The 16,217-nt window shown below is 42.0% G+C and overlaps 1 protein-coding gene across 1 annotated transcript in view; it reads left to right on the top strand.

The window, feature by feature from the left end:
• The window catches only part of THADA (THADA armadillo repeat containing), a 906,435-nt gene that overhangs the window by 668,989 nt on the left and 221,229 nt on the right, over positions 1 to 16,217 (top strand). Inside the window, 1 exon segment of the mRNA XM_075341438.1 lies at positions 11,746 to 11,864. Within this exon segment, the coding sequence (XP_075197553.1) occupies positions 11,746 to 11,864 (119 nt within the window).

The raw sequence follows: 16,217 nt of genomic DNA, 5'->3' as shown, positions 1-16,217 counted from the left end.
GAGCGACCATCAACGAGCGCAAAAACGTCAAAAATCATTGATCGTTGACACGTCGCTCCTTTTCATAATATCGTTGGTGGTGCATGCTGCTGGTTGTTCGTCGTTCCTGCGGCAGCACACATCGCTATGTGTGACAATGCAGGAACGACGAACATCTTGTTATCTGCGTCCACCGGCAATGAGGAAGGAAAGAGGTGGGTAGCATGTTCCGGCCGCTCATCTCCGCCACTCCGCTTCTATTGGACGGCTGCCCTGTGGCGTTGCTGTGACGCCGAACGCACCTCCCCCTTGAAGGAGGGATTGTTCGGCAGCAACAGCGACGTCGCAGAGCAGGTATGTGCGTGTGACACTGCTGTAGCGATATTGTTCGCTACGGCAGCGATCACCACATATCGCAAGAACGACGGGGGCGGGTACTATCGCTCGCGACATCACGATCAATTGCTAGCGATGTTGCAGTGTGTAAAGCACCCTTAAGTGTCTGTTTGCTGAGTTTTTGGAGCAGAAACTCCAAGTTTTTGAGGCGTTTAGACTTCTTGCTGAGGATTTGGGGAGTTTTCACTTTGTTTCTGATCCAAAATGCTCCAAAAATATCTGTCAGCACAAAACCTAAAAAGAATTTTCACAGAATCAAAATTGATACGTGTCTGCTGGATAGGTGATAGGTGTCTGAGGGCTTATGTTTGGTGGATATCTCAGAAGGGGGGCCCATCTGCTGGTCATTTTTTTAACCCTGGGTAACTTCTTTAAGCCCACATATCGTACAATTTGGTTTAAAAAATCATGCAAACAAGTGGGAGCAGGTTGGGTCCCTGGCTGCCCCGACTGAGAAGACGTTTATAATCGTTTCACTCTTCTTTGTTTCAGCCTCCAAAGCTTTCAGAAAGTACTAGATAGGGAATTTAGGCAGTGATGATGCCACATTTACTGTTGACCCTGGACTGGTAGATTTAGGTCAGCTCTGCCAGTGACAAATGTTACAAATGGGCTGTCTAGTGGAATCTACAAAATAAAAAAGTGATTGTTAGGATGTCCCCGAGGTCTTCTAACAGCCTTTGGGGGGACATATCTAATATATAAAGCTGAGTGTGTGCGTGTATGTCTGCTAAAGGAATCCACACCGTCGCTTGTACAATCACGAAAATTTCCACAGTCACCGCATGTGACTCAGGAAACGTCATAGACTATGTTTTGAAAGGAAATTTTAACCCCGTGCCTTAATTATTCACCAAAAAACCTGCTTACATTAAAGTCAATGGATCTGGGAGCAACAATGTAGACAGAACTTCAGAAGACTGTTGGCATGTCACAATGCAGCCAGGGAAAGAGACAGACAGACAGGGAAAGAGACAGACAGACAGGGAAAGAGACAGACAGACAGGGAAAGAGACAGAGAGACAGGGAAAGAGACAGGGAAAGAGACAGAGAGACAGGGAAAGAGACAGACAGGGAAAGAGACAGACAGGGAAAGAGAGAGAGAGAGATAGGGAAAGAGATAGAGGGAGAGAGATAGGAAAAGAGATAGAGGGAGAAAGATAGGGAAAGAGATAGAGGGAGAGAGATAGAGAGATAGGAAAAGAGATAGATAGGGAAATAGGAAAAAAGATTGGGAGGGAAATAGGAAAAGAGATAGGGAGGGAAATAGGAAAAGAGATTGAGAGAGAGAAAGAGAGAGGGAAAGAGAGAGAGAGAGAGAGAAACAAAGACACAGACAGGGAAAAAGACAGACAGTGATAGACAAAGAAAGAGAGACAGACAGAGACTGGGAGAGAGACAGAGAGACAGTTACTATCCCGGGCAACACCGAGTACTACAGCTAGTTATATACAGTCAGGGCCAGAAATATTTGGACAGTGACACAAGTTTTGTTATTTTAGCTGTTTACAAAAACATGTTCAGAAATACAATTATTTATATAATATGGGCTGAAAGTGCACACTCCCAGCTGCAATATGAGAGTTTTCACATCCAAATCGGAGAAAGGGTTTAGGAATCATAGCTCTGTAATGCATAGCCTCCTCTTTTTCAAGGGACCAAAAGTAATTGGACAAGGGACTCTAAGGGCTGCAATTAACTCTGAAGGCGTCTCCCTCATTAACCTGTAATCAATGAAGTAGTTAAAAGGTCTGGGGTTGATTACAGGTGTGTGGTTTTGCATTTGGAAGCTGTTGCTGTGACCAGACAACATGCGGTCTAAGGAACTCTCAATTGAGGTGAAGCAGAACATCCTGAGGCTGAAAAAAAAGAAAAAATCCATCAGAGAGATAGCAGACATGCTTGGAGTAGCAAAATCAACAGTCTGGTACATTCTGAGAAAAAAGGAATTGACTGGTGAGCTTGGGAACTCAAAAAGGCCTGGGCGTCCACGGATGACAACAGTGGTGGATGATCGCCGCATACTTTCTTTGGTGAAGAAGAAGCTGTTCACAACATCAACTGAAGTCCAGAACACACTCAGTGAAGTAGGTGTATCTGTCTCTAAGTCAACTGTAAAGAGAAGACTCCATGAAAGTAAATACAAAGGGTTCACATCTAGATGCAAACCATTCATCAATTCCAAAAATAGACAGGCCAGAGTTAAATTTGCTGAAAAACACCTCATGAAGCCAGCTCAGTTCTGGAAAAGTATTCTATGGACAGATGAGACAAAGATCAACCTGTACCAGAATGATGGGAAGAAAAAAGTTTGGAGAAGAAAGGGAACGGCACATGATCCAAGGCACACCACATCCTCTGTAAAACATGGTGGAGGCAACGTGATGGCATGGGCATGCATGGCTTTCAATAGCACTGGGTCACTTGTGTTTATTGATGACATAACAGCAGACAAGAGTAGCCGGATGAATTCTGAAGTGTACCGGGATATACTTTCAGCCCAGATTCAGCCAAATGCCGCAAAGTTGATCGGACGGCGCTTCATAGTACAGATGGACAATGACCCCAAGCATACAGCCAAAGCTACCCAGGAGTTCATAAGTGCAAAAAAGTGGAACATTCTGCAATGGCCAAGTCAATCACCATATCTTAACCCAATTGAGCATGCATTTCACTTGCTCAAATCCAGACTTAAGACGGAAAGACCCACAAACAAGCAAGACCTGAAGGCTGCGGTTGTAAAGGCCTGGCAAAGCATTAAGAAGGAGGAAACCCAGCGTTTGGTGATGTCCAAGGGTTCCAGACTTAAGGCAGTGATTGCCTCCAAAGGATTCGCAACAAAATATTGAAAATAAAAATATTTTGTTTGGGTTTGGTTTATTTGTCCAATTACTTTTGACCTCCTAAAATGTGGAGTGTTTGTAAACAAAATGTGTACAATTCCTACAATTTCTATCAGATATTTTTGTTCAAACCTTCAAATTAAACGTTACAATCTGCACTTGAATTCTGTTGTAGAGGTTTCATTTCAAATCCAATGTGGTGGCATGCAGAGCCCAACTCGCGAAAATTGTGTCACTGTCCAAATATTTCTGGACCTAACTGTATAAAATACAATATTGATATGAATTTAAGAAAATAAATAGAAATAAAGTGGGGATAGTTTTGAAACTGTCACCATAGCCTCACCATTTAACTGGAACTGTACATATTGTGCGTGAAAACCACAAGATTAAATAATAAATTAACAAAATAAACATTTTGCATACATTACCCCTAATAAAAAAGAAAGGGGAAATAAACATTTATATAAAAATATATTAAAAAATTGCTTATGTGTCTGGAAAACCAGTGTAAAATTATATTAAAGTTAGAACCATTAAACCAGCATGTGCTCCAAATCGCTAATTAGTGTGTTTATTTTTGACCATGAATAACCAAAGGAGTTATTTTTACTTGTACAGGTTTTGACAGTAAGTGATGTGAATAAAATGGTACTTTGATATGTGTGATTTCATTTTTAATTCCAGAGAAATCCGCATTTTTCTTTTATGTAAATGAACTGTTAAGATCTTTGGGCTGAAGATCGATCTCCCTGAGAATCTTCCTCCAGAGATTATAGTAAATGAAAGGATGCGTCAGGCCCCTTTCACACATCAGTATTTTGCCGTCAGTCACAATGCGTTGGCTCGATGGATCCGTTGCAGATTGTGGAAAAACTGATGCGACGGATCCAACTGGCTGGCTATTTGATACTAAATAAAATAAATTGGAGCATGCTCAGTTAAAAAATTATGACAGGATTATGACAGATCTTGCGCCCATAGGCTTCAATTCTACCAAACGACGGACGGGTCCGTCGCTTTCCGATTTTTCGACGTAAGCCCTTTTCACACATCAGTTTTTTGCCATCAGTCACAATCCATTGAATTTTGAAAAAAACGGACTAATGCCGGTTTTTCATTGACTTGTATTCGCGACGGATTGCGACAGATGGCCTCACGTTTCCTCCATCGTTCGACGGATCCATCCAAAAATGTTTGTCTGTCGAATGGAGACAACGGCCACAGCAACGTTTTTTGTATACGTTGAAAAAATGGACAGCGACGGATCCATCGCCGTCTGTCATTTGGTAGAATGGAAGCCTATGAACGCAGGTTCCGCCGTAATCTGTCAAATGATGCAATCCGGTGACGGATTCTGTTTATTTTAACTGAGTATGCTCCAATAAATTATTTAGCCCCCAGCTAGTCGAATTCGTTGAGAAAACGGATTATGACCTACTGCAAAAAACTGATGTATGAAGGGGCTGTAGACAAAAAACGTTACTTTGTCCGTTGTCGCCGTCCGCCGGACAAACAATTTTCGATAGATCCATCAGGCCATCTGTCGCTAATACAAGTCGATGAGAAAGAAACGAATCCAGCGGCATCAGTAGACGATTTTTCAAAATTCGACGGATTGTGACTGACGACAAAAAACTGATGTGTGAAAGGGGACTTACCAGTGTTAGACATGTAATAACAGACAGTCTGCTCTCCTGATTTATATGTGTTATACTGGTAATGCCTAAGGGAGATCTCTGTCCGGCACAGAGAGCTTAACAGAACATTTACGTAAAAGAAAAATGAGGTTTTCTCTGACATAAGACATCGGATCGCAGATATCAAGGTATCATCTTATTCAGCTTTTTACGACCTACATGCCCATATAGACGGCTTAGGAGAGATTATCCCACTGACAGATTCTCTTTAAGGCTGCTTTCACACTTGCGTTGTGAGGCATCCATCACAGTACATTGTGTGACGCATGTGACGGATGCGTTGCTAATAGTGTGCTAATAAAGGTAACGGATTCCTGTGAAAGAACATTTTTCTTTTTTTTTAATGTTTCGCTGGGAAAGAAGATTTGCGGTCGGGAGGAGAGAGAGGTGACCGCAAATCCCCTGAGTGCCCGCAGTGAGCCGTGCGATCAGCGTTGCCGTCACTCAGGTGACCCGCGGCCACAGCTGCAGTCCTCCACCTGAGATTGGTGGCTGAGGGTCACCTGAATGAGGGCACAGCTGATCGCGCAGCTCACTTCAGTTGCTGCATGGAGCCGATAGAGAGCTGTCATGTTCTACTGCCGCTCCTGTCGGCTTCATGTAGCAGAGCTGGATGCGTCGTGGGACCTCGTGTGGATTATGCCGGACCTGAAGGGGTATTTGGTGAAAGATGGTGTTTTTTTGTCTTTCATTCCAAACAAAGGATTTTTCGGGTGTATGTTTTTATTTACTTTCACTTAAAGGTTAATCGTGGGGGGTTGTCTCATAGACGCCTGTCATGATCAACCTATGACTTAGTGGCAGCTATTGGCTGCTGCCATTAACTCCTTATTACCCCGATTGCCACCGCACCAGGGTAATTCGGGATGAGCCAGGTAGAGTCCCGGGACTGTTTATCTAATGGATGTGGCAATTCCGGGCGGCTGCTGGCTGATATTTTTAGGCTGGGGGGCTCCCCATAACGTGGGGCTCCCTATCCTGAGAATACCAGCCTTCAGCCGTGTGGCTTTTGCTTGGCTGGTATCAAAATTGGGGGGGACCACATGCCGTTTTTTTTTTTTTAATTATTTATTTATTTATTGTACTGCACTACATAGACCCGCCCACTGGCGGCTGTGATTGGTAGTAAGTAAGAGAGCTGTCGCTCAGCATGGAGGCGCGTCTGACTGCATCCAATCATAGGCACCGGTGGGTGGGGAAGCAGGGAATACGAGATGGAATAATGAGCGGCCGGCATTTTCAAAAGCAGGAGAAGCCGCCAGAGCAGTGTGACAACCGTGCAGCGCCGCGCCCGTGATCGGTGAGTATGAAAGAGGAGGTGAGAGAGGGAGAGAGAGACTGTCACAGAGAGAGAGAGACCAGGAGTGATTTTAAACGATTTAGATCGTTCTGCTGGACATGGTGAGCATGCTCAGTAGAACGTGACGGAATCAGTTAGTTGTCAAAATAACAACTCCGCGTCATCCAGCGGATGAAACGCAGACACTTGCCTTACAGTGCGTCATCAATACAAGTCTATGGAGAATAGCGCCGTGCGTTAATGGACTGCGCCATTCTCCATAGCGGCGGATTGCGCTGAACGCAAGTGTGAAAGCAGCCTAAAGGCCTCTTTACACACTGCAATATCGGTACCGATATCCCCATCGTGCGTAACCACCCCCATCGGTTGTGCGACACGGGCAAATCGCTGCCCGTGTCGCACAACATCGCCTGGACCTGTCACACGGACTTACCTTCCCTGCGACGTCGCTGTGACCGGCGAACTGCCTCCTTTCTAAGGGGGCGGTTCATTCAGCGTCACTGCGACGTCACAGCAGCGTCACTGAACCGCCGCCCAATAGAAGCGGAGGGGCGGAGATGAGCGGGACGTAACATCCCTCCCACCTCCTTCCTTCCGCATTGTGGCCGGGAGGCAGGTAAGGAGAGCTTCCTCGTTCCTGCGGTGTCACACGGAGCGATGTGTGCTGCCGCAGGAACGAGGAACAACTTCGTTACTGCTGCAGTAACGATATTTGAGAATGGACCCCCATGTCATCGAGCGATTTTGCACGTTTTTGCGACGATGCAAAATCGCTCATAGGTGTCACACGCAACGGCATCGCTAAAGCGACTGGATGTGCGTCACAAATTCCATGACCCCAACGAGATCACTTGAGCAATGTCGTAGCGTGTAAAGCCTGCTTTAGAAGTTACTGCCAAATCAAGAAGTTGCCATATTATAAGGCCCCAGATACCCAACCTTCTTACACTTCAGTTTGGTGCATGCCCATGTGTATGGTCGGAGCTTTAGAGCATTGTGAGAACGACGACGTGTTCATACATAGAAACTTAAAGCTGTATAGAAAAGCGTAGGTACTTCTCAATACAATCCAACACTGGGCATTCAGTGGAATTTTTTTTAATTTTTGGGGGGTTTTGCAAATTTTTAGGTTATTTTTTGTTGTGTATCATTAAAGTGGAAAGAAAGGAATAATTTTTGCCAAGATGTGTGACCATCTATGTACTGACGTTAAATATAGTTTCTAAAGCACACCAAGTTTCAGGAAAGGTGGCTACGCTATCTGTGCCCATATCCAGGATTACGCCTGAGCGCTAGTCTTTAGCCTTAAAGTTCCCCTGTAGAAACAAATCTGTGTGTATATATACAGTGTATATATATATATATATATATATATATATATATATAATTTTATATGAAATTTTGTATTATTTTTTTTCTCCTTCTTGTAATTGGAGTGATTTTTACTACAGGTCATGTTTGTGCCTAGAGGTGCTATTTTAAGTTGAGGTCGGCAGTAGGTTTTTGTGATCTGAGTTGGTAGCTGCTTCATGTGGGAACATTACATTCCAGATTTGGCTTGCACCTGTCCTATGGCCAACTTGTATAAAACTTCAATCCTTTTTCTTGTTGGCTTTTTTTTGTATGTTCCATAAATGTCAAAAGAGTTTATTAATTTTGGACCAAAGATCCGTGGTAGGTGGCTTCAAGCTTAGGATGGTGATACAAAGGTAAATAAAAATGTAAGGGTATGGTCACGCGGGTTTTTTTTTCCTTCCTCTGGATATTTATGGCTTAAAAATCCATGCCAACTGTTTTTTTTTCTTCATATGTTTTTTGCGTATGGAGTGTTTTTGTTTTTCAGTGGTCAAATGCCTCAAGATTTGACCTGTTGCTGCTTTTCCTATGAGGATAAAAAGGGCACCAGGTACTCCATAGTGTGAAAAGAATAGGAGGATTAGTTAGGCCTCTTTCACACGTCCATGCACAACATGAATGTTTTGTACGGGCCATAGTGAAAGTACACGTGTGTGTTCTACGTGTGCTGTCCAAGTGCTTTATTTAATCATATGAACGTATACCTTACCATCATATGTCCAAGTGCTATCCGTGTGACATTCGGATAGTACACGGATAGCATGGGCTGCTATACTTACCTGTAGTGTCCACTGCTGTCTCCGGCGCTGCTGTTACTTCTGGGTCCACGCTGAGTGCAGTGAATATGCATGAGCTTAATGAGCGGGTCCAGAAGCAACAACAGAGGCAGAGTCAGCAGTGTCGGAAGCAGGAAACCTGTGACCTGTGTTTTCTCCGGTACCTGTCACACTGATGTCACATGGATCACATCCGTGTACAGGCCGTGTGACATCCGTGCTGTCAGCAAAAAACCGGAGATATCGCTGTGTGGAGCACATGGACACACGATCCGTGTGAAAACATGGATGTGTGAAGAATCCCATTTATTTTCATGGGTCTACGTGAGTCTGTGTCTCCGATACGTGTGAAAATGGACGTGACACATACCGGAGACACAGATGTGTGAAGGAGACATTAGGTTATGTGCACATGTAGGAGATTTTTTTTCTGCACAAAAAAGCATGTTTTGGCAGAAAAAATATGCTGAAAAAAAGCGCCTTTTTATGCTTTTTTTTCATACTTTTCATGCTTTTTTTTATCTATTGAGATAAGCAAAACGCAGGGGAAAAAAAGCAGAAAGAATTGTCATGCTGCTTCTTTCTGCAACAAAATCTGCAAGGAAAACAGAAGTCACGTGTTCACAGCAAGTCAAGATTGTCATAGACTTTGCTGAGATGTTTTTTTTCCTTGCAGTATTGATTAAAATCTGCAAGGAAAAAAGCATGATAAAAGCAACCTGTGCATAGAGCCTTACAGCGTATTAGAAGCAGATTTTCATGTGGATTTTGGAGCAGCTTCTGTTCCAAAATAATCAGTAAAAATCCCTTGTGAACATAGACTGATAATAAAGAGAGTTCCATGGAGGGCAACCGAAAATACCCTAAAAAGTGAGACACATTTTACGATGTGTGTGTATACAGAGCTGTAGATGTGTATTCTTGCATATCAAATGTCCTATTATTTGTTCTGTGGTGTGATATAGACCTCAATGGCTTCAATACATATATAGGTAACGCACACATAGTGGATACGCTGCAGATTTTGCACCCACCTTTGGTAGATTTCATATCCGCACTATGTCAATTCATGCTGATAATTTTCACTGTGAATTTCACTCTTTGCAGTGGATAGGGTAAAAAATATGCATGTCATCCATCCATATAGATTTTCTCCAAGTAATTGCTTAGTTTACACCTTTCAAAACGGAATAACAAAGGCACCTCCCAATGAAGAATTTTTTTTAAAGGGTTATTCCCTTTTTATAGATGAGCACGGTCGAATAGATCTTAGAAATACAATAATTTTTGCAATTTATTGCTTGTTAAAATTTTGAGCCGTTTTTGAAATATTAACACTTTTCTTTTGTTTACAGCTCATTGCACTGGAGACCGACCACCACCGCTAAACAGCAGAGCATGCTCAGTGGTCACAAGCTTTTTTTCTGTGGAACTTGTAGGCGCTGCACTGAGGCTGGGAAGGATTCCTGAAGCGTGCTTTTAACTTTTAATCCCAGCCAGCTTCAGCGTAGTGCTTTACAAGCTAGACAGCAGTCATGGTCGGTCTCCTAGGCAACTAGATGTAAACAAAAGAAAAGTGTTAATATCTCAAGAACGGCTGCAAATTTTAATAAGCGGTAAATTAGAAAACTGCTTGTTTTTACAAAGCACTATCTGATCATATCTGTTTCTGAAAATAGAAAAAAACCCTTTAATTTGCTAATATGGATACGTGAAAAAAATTGCCAATTAATTGTCACGGGGTATGTAATAACAGGACAGGTATGGAAAATATCAAACCGACCCGGAGGCTTCTCATAAGTAATATGTGGTTTTGTCATAAATCGTTGCGACTGGCATATTCAGTCATCGGGTCGTTAACATAAGGAGGATGTGGCTAATGTATTATTCAGTTTTTTATTTATACTCTGTGTTGCTTTCTTTATGTAATCATATTTCGATGAAAAAATTTCAATAAAAACAGATTTATCATAACAGGACAGGTGACCCTAGGCTGGCCCTCAGATTAGAGACCCTGCGCTGTGGCTTATCTCGGAGGTAGGCTTGATGGTAGCCAGGTCCGAGCCCCCAGTGTGACCCTGACTCCTGTCTGAGCCCTGAACTTACTCCCCCTTTCTCACACCCTAGGTGCGGGCCAGAAAACACAATAACCAAACCCCACTAAATGACACGGACAAAGGAGAATGGACACACAACACTCAAAACACACAGGAGGGACTATATGTGTACAGGGGAAGAACGAAAAAGAAAAGAAAGTAACGCACAACAGGGGAACGTTCGCACCTCTCAAAATCGCAACACAGATCACCATAAACAGGATAACCACCAAGACCGGTATTGCTGAAGGTATCATCAGCACATGCTGGAAGGAAGTCGTGCTTCAAAAAGAGAGGAGACAGCTGCACGTGGCAGTTAGCAACCTGAGCTCTTAGTTCCTGTTCACGAGTCTGCAGGAATTAACTCTGAAGACCAGTGAACCTGAATCAGCCGACGCCCGGCTCTGGCTGAACAATCCAGAAGCCTCAGCTTGCTTGTCAGATTCTCTGGTGTGAACAGTGTCTGACGACGCCGTGCCACCAAGTCCAAACATCACATGATATTAATCCTGAAGCTGACATTAGTTAGCACAGATAATATGTTGTAGTAGTAGATTTATTTATGGATATTCCACCCTCTGGGTAAAGTTGTGTAACACTCAACATGGGACTATATCTCCCACAGGATTTTTTTTCTCCTAAATGGCATATCTTTTTTTTTTTTTTTGCGACTGTCATACTTTCCTTATTCCAATATTATTACGCATTGGGAGTCTAATAAAGTCGCGTGATGGTCAGTTCTGGATGAGATGCGGCCATACTGGATGTCAATTAGCTCGGATCTATTAGTCATAGTCGTGTTTTATTACATAGAGGATGGTAGTTTTTCGCAGCTCCGTCCAGATTTTCTCTCCTGTGTACACTTAGGACGCGTCAGTCATGTTGCAGCTATGTACCTATTGGCCCGAGTATTTGCGGTAATTGTTGTAGTTGGATTCCGGCGTGCTAGCGCCTCATCGGTTGTTTTTAATTAGAAGGATGTGATTTCATTAGGAAACCATGATGGCACAGTGAGGTCATTTTGGCTTTTTTTTCTTTCATTCTCCATGAAAGAAGCTCACAGGCCATGATTTCTAAACAAGGAAAGGATTCGGGCCTCGTACATTCCCAGTCTTCTCCAATGGGAACAGTCTTTCCATTCGAAAGCCCTGCTTCCACCCCTCGCTTACAGGTGCCCATTCACTCATCAAAGGACGGATTCTGACGAGTGCAAGGTTCACAGGAGCTGGGATTAGAAAATGTTTTCACAGCGTTGGCATCTTTTTTTTTTTCTTCATTTTTTTTTTCTTCTTCTCTTAGGTTTTATACATGCTGCAGTCCTTCTTCGAGGCGAAACACATAACTAATTCACAGCGACTTCAGCAGGAGATAGGTGACATCACCGACAGCTTGAAAGCCAGGCTGTGGCTCGCCAAAAGGTATGTTGGATCGAAAAACTACTAATGAAGTGTAATAATAAAAAAAAAAATACAATAATCGGTCAGGAAATAAAATTCATTAAAAATATAAAAAAAAAAAAGGTATCAAGCTGCTAATCCTGTTCTAAAAAAATATGAAAAAAAATGCATTACAAATAGTAAAAACAAATCTAAACATAATTCTATTCTAAAAAAATATAAAAAAGCATTCAAAACGGTAAAAAACTAAAGATAATCCTATTCTAAAAAAAATTTAAAAAAGCATTCAAAATAGTAAAAAAATATAAAGCTAATATTTCTGCTCTAAATAAAAAAATATTTTTTATTAAAAATAGTAAAAAAATATAAAACTAATGATTCTGTTCTAAAAAATAAATTAAGAAATGCATTAAAAATTGAAAAAAAATAAAGCTAATAATCTTGTTCTAAAAAAAATGTAAACAAATGCATTAAAAATAGTAAAAAAAAATAAAACCAATGATTCTGTTAGAAAAAATAAATTAAAAAATGCATTAAAAATTGTAAAAAAATAAAGCTAATAATCTTGTTCTAAAAAAATACATTAAAAATAGTAAAAACAAATATAAATCTAATAATCCTGTTCTAACAAAATATTAAAAATTGCATTAAAAATAGTAAAAAATCTAAAGCTAATAATCGTTCTAAAAAAATATATAAAAAAGTATTAAGAATAGTAAAAAACTGTAAAGCTAATAATCTTACTAAAAAATATAAAAAAAGCATTAAAAATAGTAATAAAAATATGAAGCTAATTATCCTGGTCTAAAAAAAATATTATTAAAATGTTGTAAAGCTAATACTGTTCTAAAAAATGCATAAAAAATATAAAAAAAAATAATGCTAATAATCCAATCCTAAAGAAATATATTTAAAAATACATTGTAAATAGTAATAAAAGATATAAAGCTAATAATCAGGTTCTAATACTACGTTAAAAAATGCATTAAAAATAGTTGAAAAATATATAAAGCTTATTATCCTGTTCTAAAAAAAATATAAAAAATGCATTCAAAATAGTAAAAATATATAAAGCTAATTATGTTCTAAAAGTGATTTAAAAAAATCTATTGGAAATAGTAAAAAAGATATAATGCTAATAATTCTGTTAAAAAAAAATATATGGAAACTGCAGCAACATTCGGCAAGGATTACTGGGGCAATCGTTTTTTTGCAAAAACAACTGGTCACATGTTGTCCTTGAACCACCATTGATCAGCTGTTAATTGATCTGTTAATCAACAGGAAGTGACGCTTTGGCTGCAACTCACTTCCTGTTGATTGCTCATTTGGTCCGAAGGCGTGGCGAGAGGAGCCGGCAGTGATTGGACGCTGGCCTCGCATGACATAGCAATATCACATAAGCCCCGACCCGTGATTACCGACCGCGCTGGAACGGCGCCAGAACGGAAGGTGAGTACAGGGTCTCTAATTATAACTGGAGGAAAGTAGTGGAATCAGAAGGGGTTGTGCTAGTAGTGGACAACCCCTTTAAGAATAAAAATGATTCACAAAAGGTGGGCAACCCCATTAATAGTGCATGGATGTGCCAGGTCTTGCAGTAGTCCTTTTTTTTTTCATTTAGCTAATAGAGGGGGGATTGTGGCTTAATATTACCCAATTAATCTACTTTTTCCATTACTTTCCAACTAAGCATATCCTCCCCTTACTTCTGATGGAGAACTGCCCAAAAATATTACATCCACGTAACACAACTATGGCCACGATTTATCATTGCCTTTGCGTGTGTTTTTGTCTTGTTTTGTGCCTTTTTTGTTTGCAGCCAATTCATTATTGTACTGGCACCTTTTTCCTTTTTTGAAGTGTATTTTATATGTGCGCTCATGTTTTCTTGTATTTTTGATTTCTGCTCTGTGGCAATTCCAGATATTTTCGCCTGATTCATTACTCGCAACTTTTTAAAAATTGTAAAAAAAAAAAAAATGTTTTTGCAAAATTTGGTGCAGTTTCAGTTCAGTTTCCTCCTGGTGTACTTTTTTGCTCATTCTCAAAAGTCACATCTTACATTATATTTTCCTAAAAAAAAAAGTCATAAAATGATTAATATTGGCGGAAGCTTCTTTTTTTTTTGTTAGGGTGCTTTCACACTACGTTTTTTTAACATGCGTCCTGAACGTTTTTTTAACGCAAAAACGGATCCAGTGCAAATGTGTTTTCGTTTCAATGCATTTGCAATGGACTCGCGTCAACATGTGTTCACATGCGTTTGCGTGCGTTACAGTGAGGATCCAGTGACTTGCAGTTTTTTAACTTTTTCCAAAAATGCTACTTGTAGCGTTTTTGAGCTGCGTCCAAATACTGCAAATTGCTGGATCCTGACTATACTGCACGCAAACGTATGTGACCGCTGGCATGCTGATAGATAGGATAATGCTTGCTCTACTGAGCATGCCCAGAAACCAGCCTGGTGTGATCAGTCCCTCTCTCCCCCGCCTGAGAGCTGCGGAGGCTCGTAACAAAGGTAAACATCGGGTAACTTGCTTGGATACCCGATGTTTACCTTGGTTACGTGTGCAGGGAGCCCGGCTCCTAGCAGCTGCAGACGCTCGTAACCAAGGTAAATATTGGGTATCCAAGCAAGTTACCCGATGTTTACCTTGGTTAGGAGCCTCCGCAGCTGTCAGATGCCGGCTCCCAGTCTCAGGTTCAGTTCCCCTCACTCCCGATCGCATGACTCCAATGCCCGCCCACAAACTTCAAGTGACAGGATCCTGCAAAATAACACATGAGTTTTTCTCTGCAAAAACAGGATCCGCTTTTTCAGCAAAAAAACATTCATGACGCATGCTGAAAAAAACGTAGTGTGAAAGCAGCCTTACTTTGTACGAAATTCCTTAACCGCATGCGCCATTTTGCTGGATTTGGCGCAATAAACATCAGTGAATACCAGAAGACAAAAAAAAGAAAAATAACTGGGATTAGACTGGATTTGGCTGTCGGACACACGCATTCTTATATGTAAATCTAGTATCTTTAACCAAGTGGGCGTTACCCTAAGCTCTATGTGGGCATCTTTTAAGGGTTCACACCAATTTGGCTAAAAAGACTACATTTATATCCAAGTAAGAGGAGGCCCTATCTTAGGAACAGAGAGGAGCAGGGACAAAAGAAAAATATTGGCAGAACGGGGAGTACAGCGGGATTTACACCAGGTAAAGAAGTAACATATTTACATCAGATCGTCTTTAAGAGAAGCTATACTGACAAGGCTGGGATGGCCGCATAACCTAACCAGTCTGGTACAGCAGGAGTTATAATTTTTTATTGATGGGTGATCACATGCACAGCCATACCAATACTTAATTATTATTATTTATTATTATAGCACCATTTATTCTGTGGCGCCCCTGACCTGGTCAGGCACCACTGAGTACTGCACCCATTCTGGGGGCAATACAATACAGGTAATCCAGAAGGCTGACCGAGGTGTGACTACAAAGGCGCATAGTAATCAGGTCTCACACATTGACCTTTGATAGGGACCCCTGGGGAATCCAGGAGGGGGCGTATCCTCCATGTCCACTCAAGGGGGGTGGTAGAGAGCCTGGTTGCTAGGTTGCGTAGGCAAGAACAAGAGAGGAGGAAGTAGTGAGTCAGTTAGTAAGTGCAGCTCAGGGAGAGCAGACGTGAGGAGCAAACCCTGCAGGCTGTTACAAGCTGACAGCGTACGCGCAGTGACTACCGACGGGGGAGATCGGTCACCTGGTAGTGCCACCCGAAATCCACCCAAGGCTAGAGAGAGCAAAGTGGTGGCAGAGAAGGGGACTGCCAGGGAGGTACCAGGCCCACAAGGGTAACAGGTCCCAGTGCAGAGATAGATTCACCTTTCTTCTGCCAAACCTGCCAGTGGGGGCACTTCAGACCCACACCATACCACCACAGAGTCCGCAGCCACGTAGCAAAGAGAGGGCCCATAGTTCACAGGAGGCAAGCAGCCGGAGTGACCTGGTCCAGGCTACAAGCAAACGGGCCGAAACGAGGGGAGAACAGGCAGCAGCAACTTCCCTGGGTGACACCCGTAGGGACTTCAAGTCGGGATCACCACAAAAACACACAGGGCTAAGGAAGGCGAGTTGGTAGTCACCCTCATCAGCCAGCCAGAAGGATACCTGTTTCCAGCCTGGTTCATCCCAGCTACGCCTGGGTTACTCACCCTGCCATCTACTGTGAGTAAAAACCCTGAAAGACTGTCTGGACTGTGCCTGAGTCATTCTGCGACCTGTGGTTCCACACACCTACACAGGGCCCTGGGGCCCGCCTCACTCTCGGGAGGCCACTACAACTGACTGCACCCGCCATCAGCCCCAGGCACCC

The sequence above is a fragment of the Anomaloglossus baeobatrachus genome, chromosome 3 (assembly GCF_048569485.1).
Source record: "Anomaloglossus baeobatrachus isolate aAnoBae1 chromosome 3, aAnoBae1.hap1, whole genome shotgun sequence".
Classification (NCBI taxonomy): domain Eukaryota; kingdom Metazoa; phylum Chordata; class Amphibia; order Anura; family Aromobatidae; genus Anomaloglossus; species Anomaloglossus baeobatrachus.
Note: the sequence above shows the minus strand (reverse complement) of the source record. Positions and strands in the feature narration are given on the sequence as shown.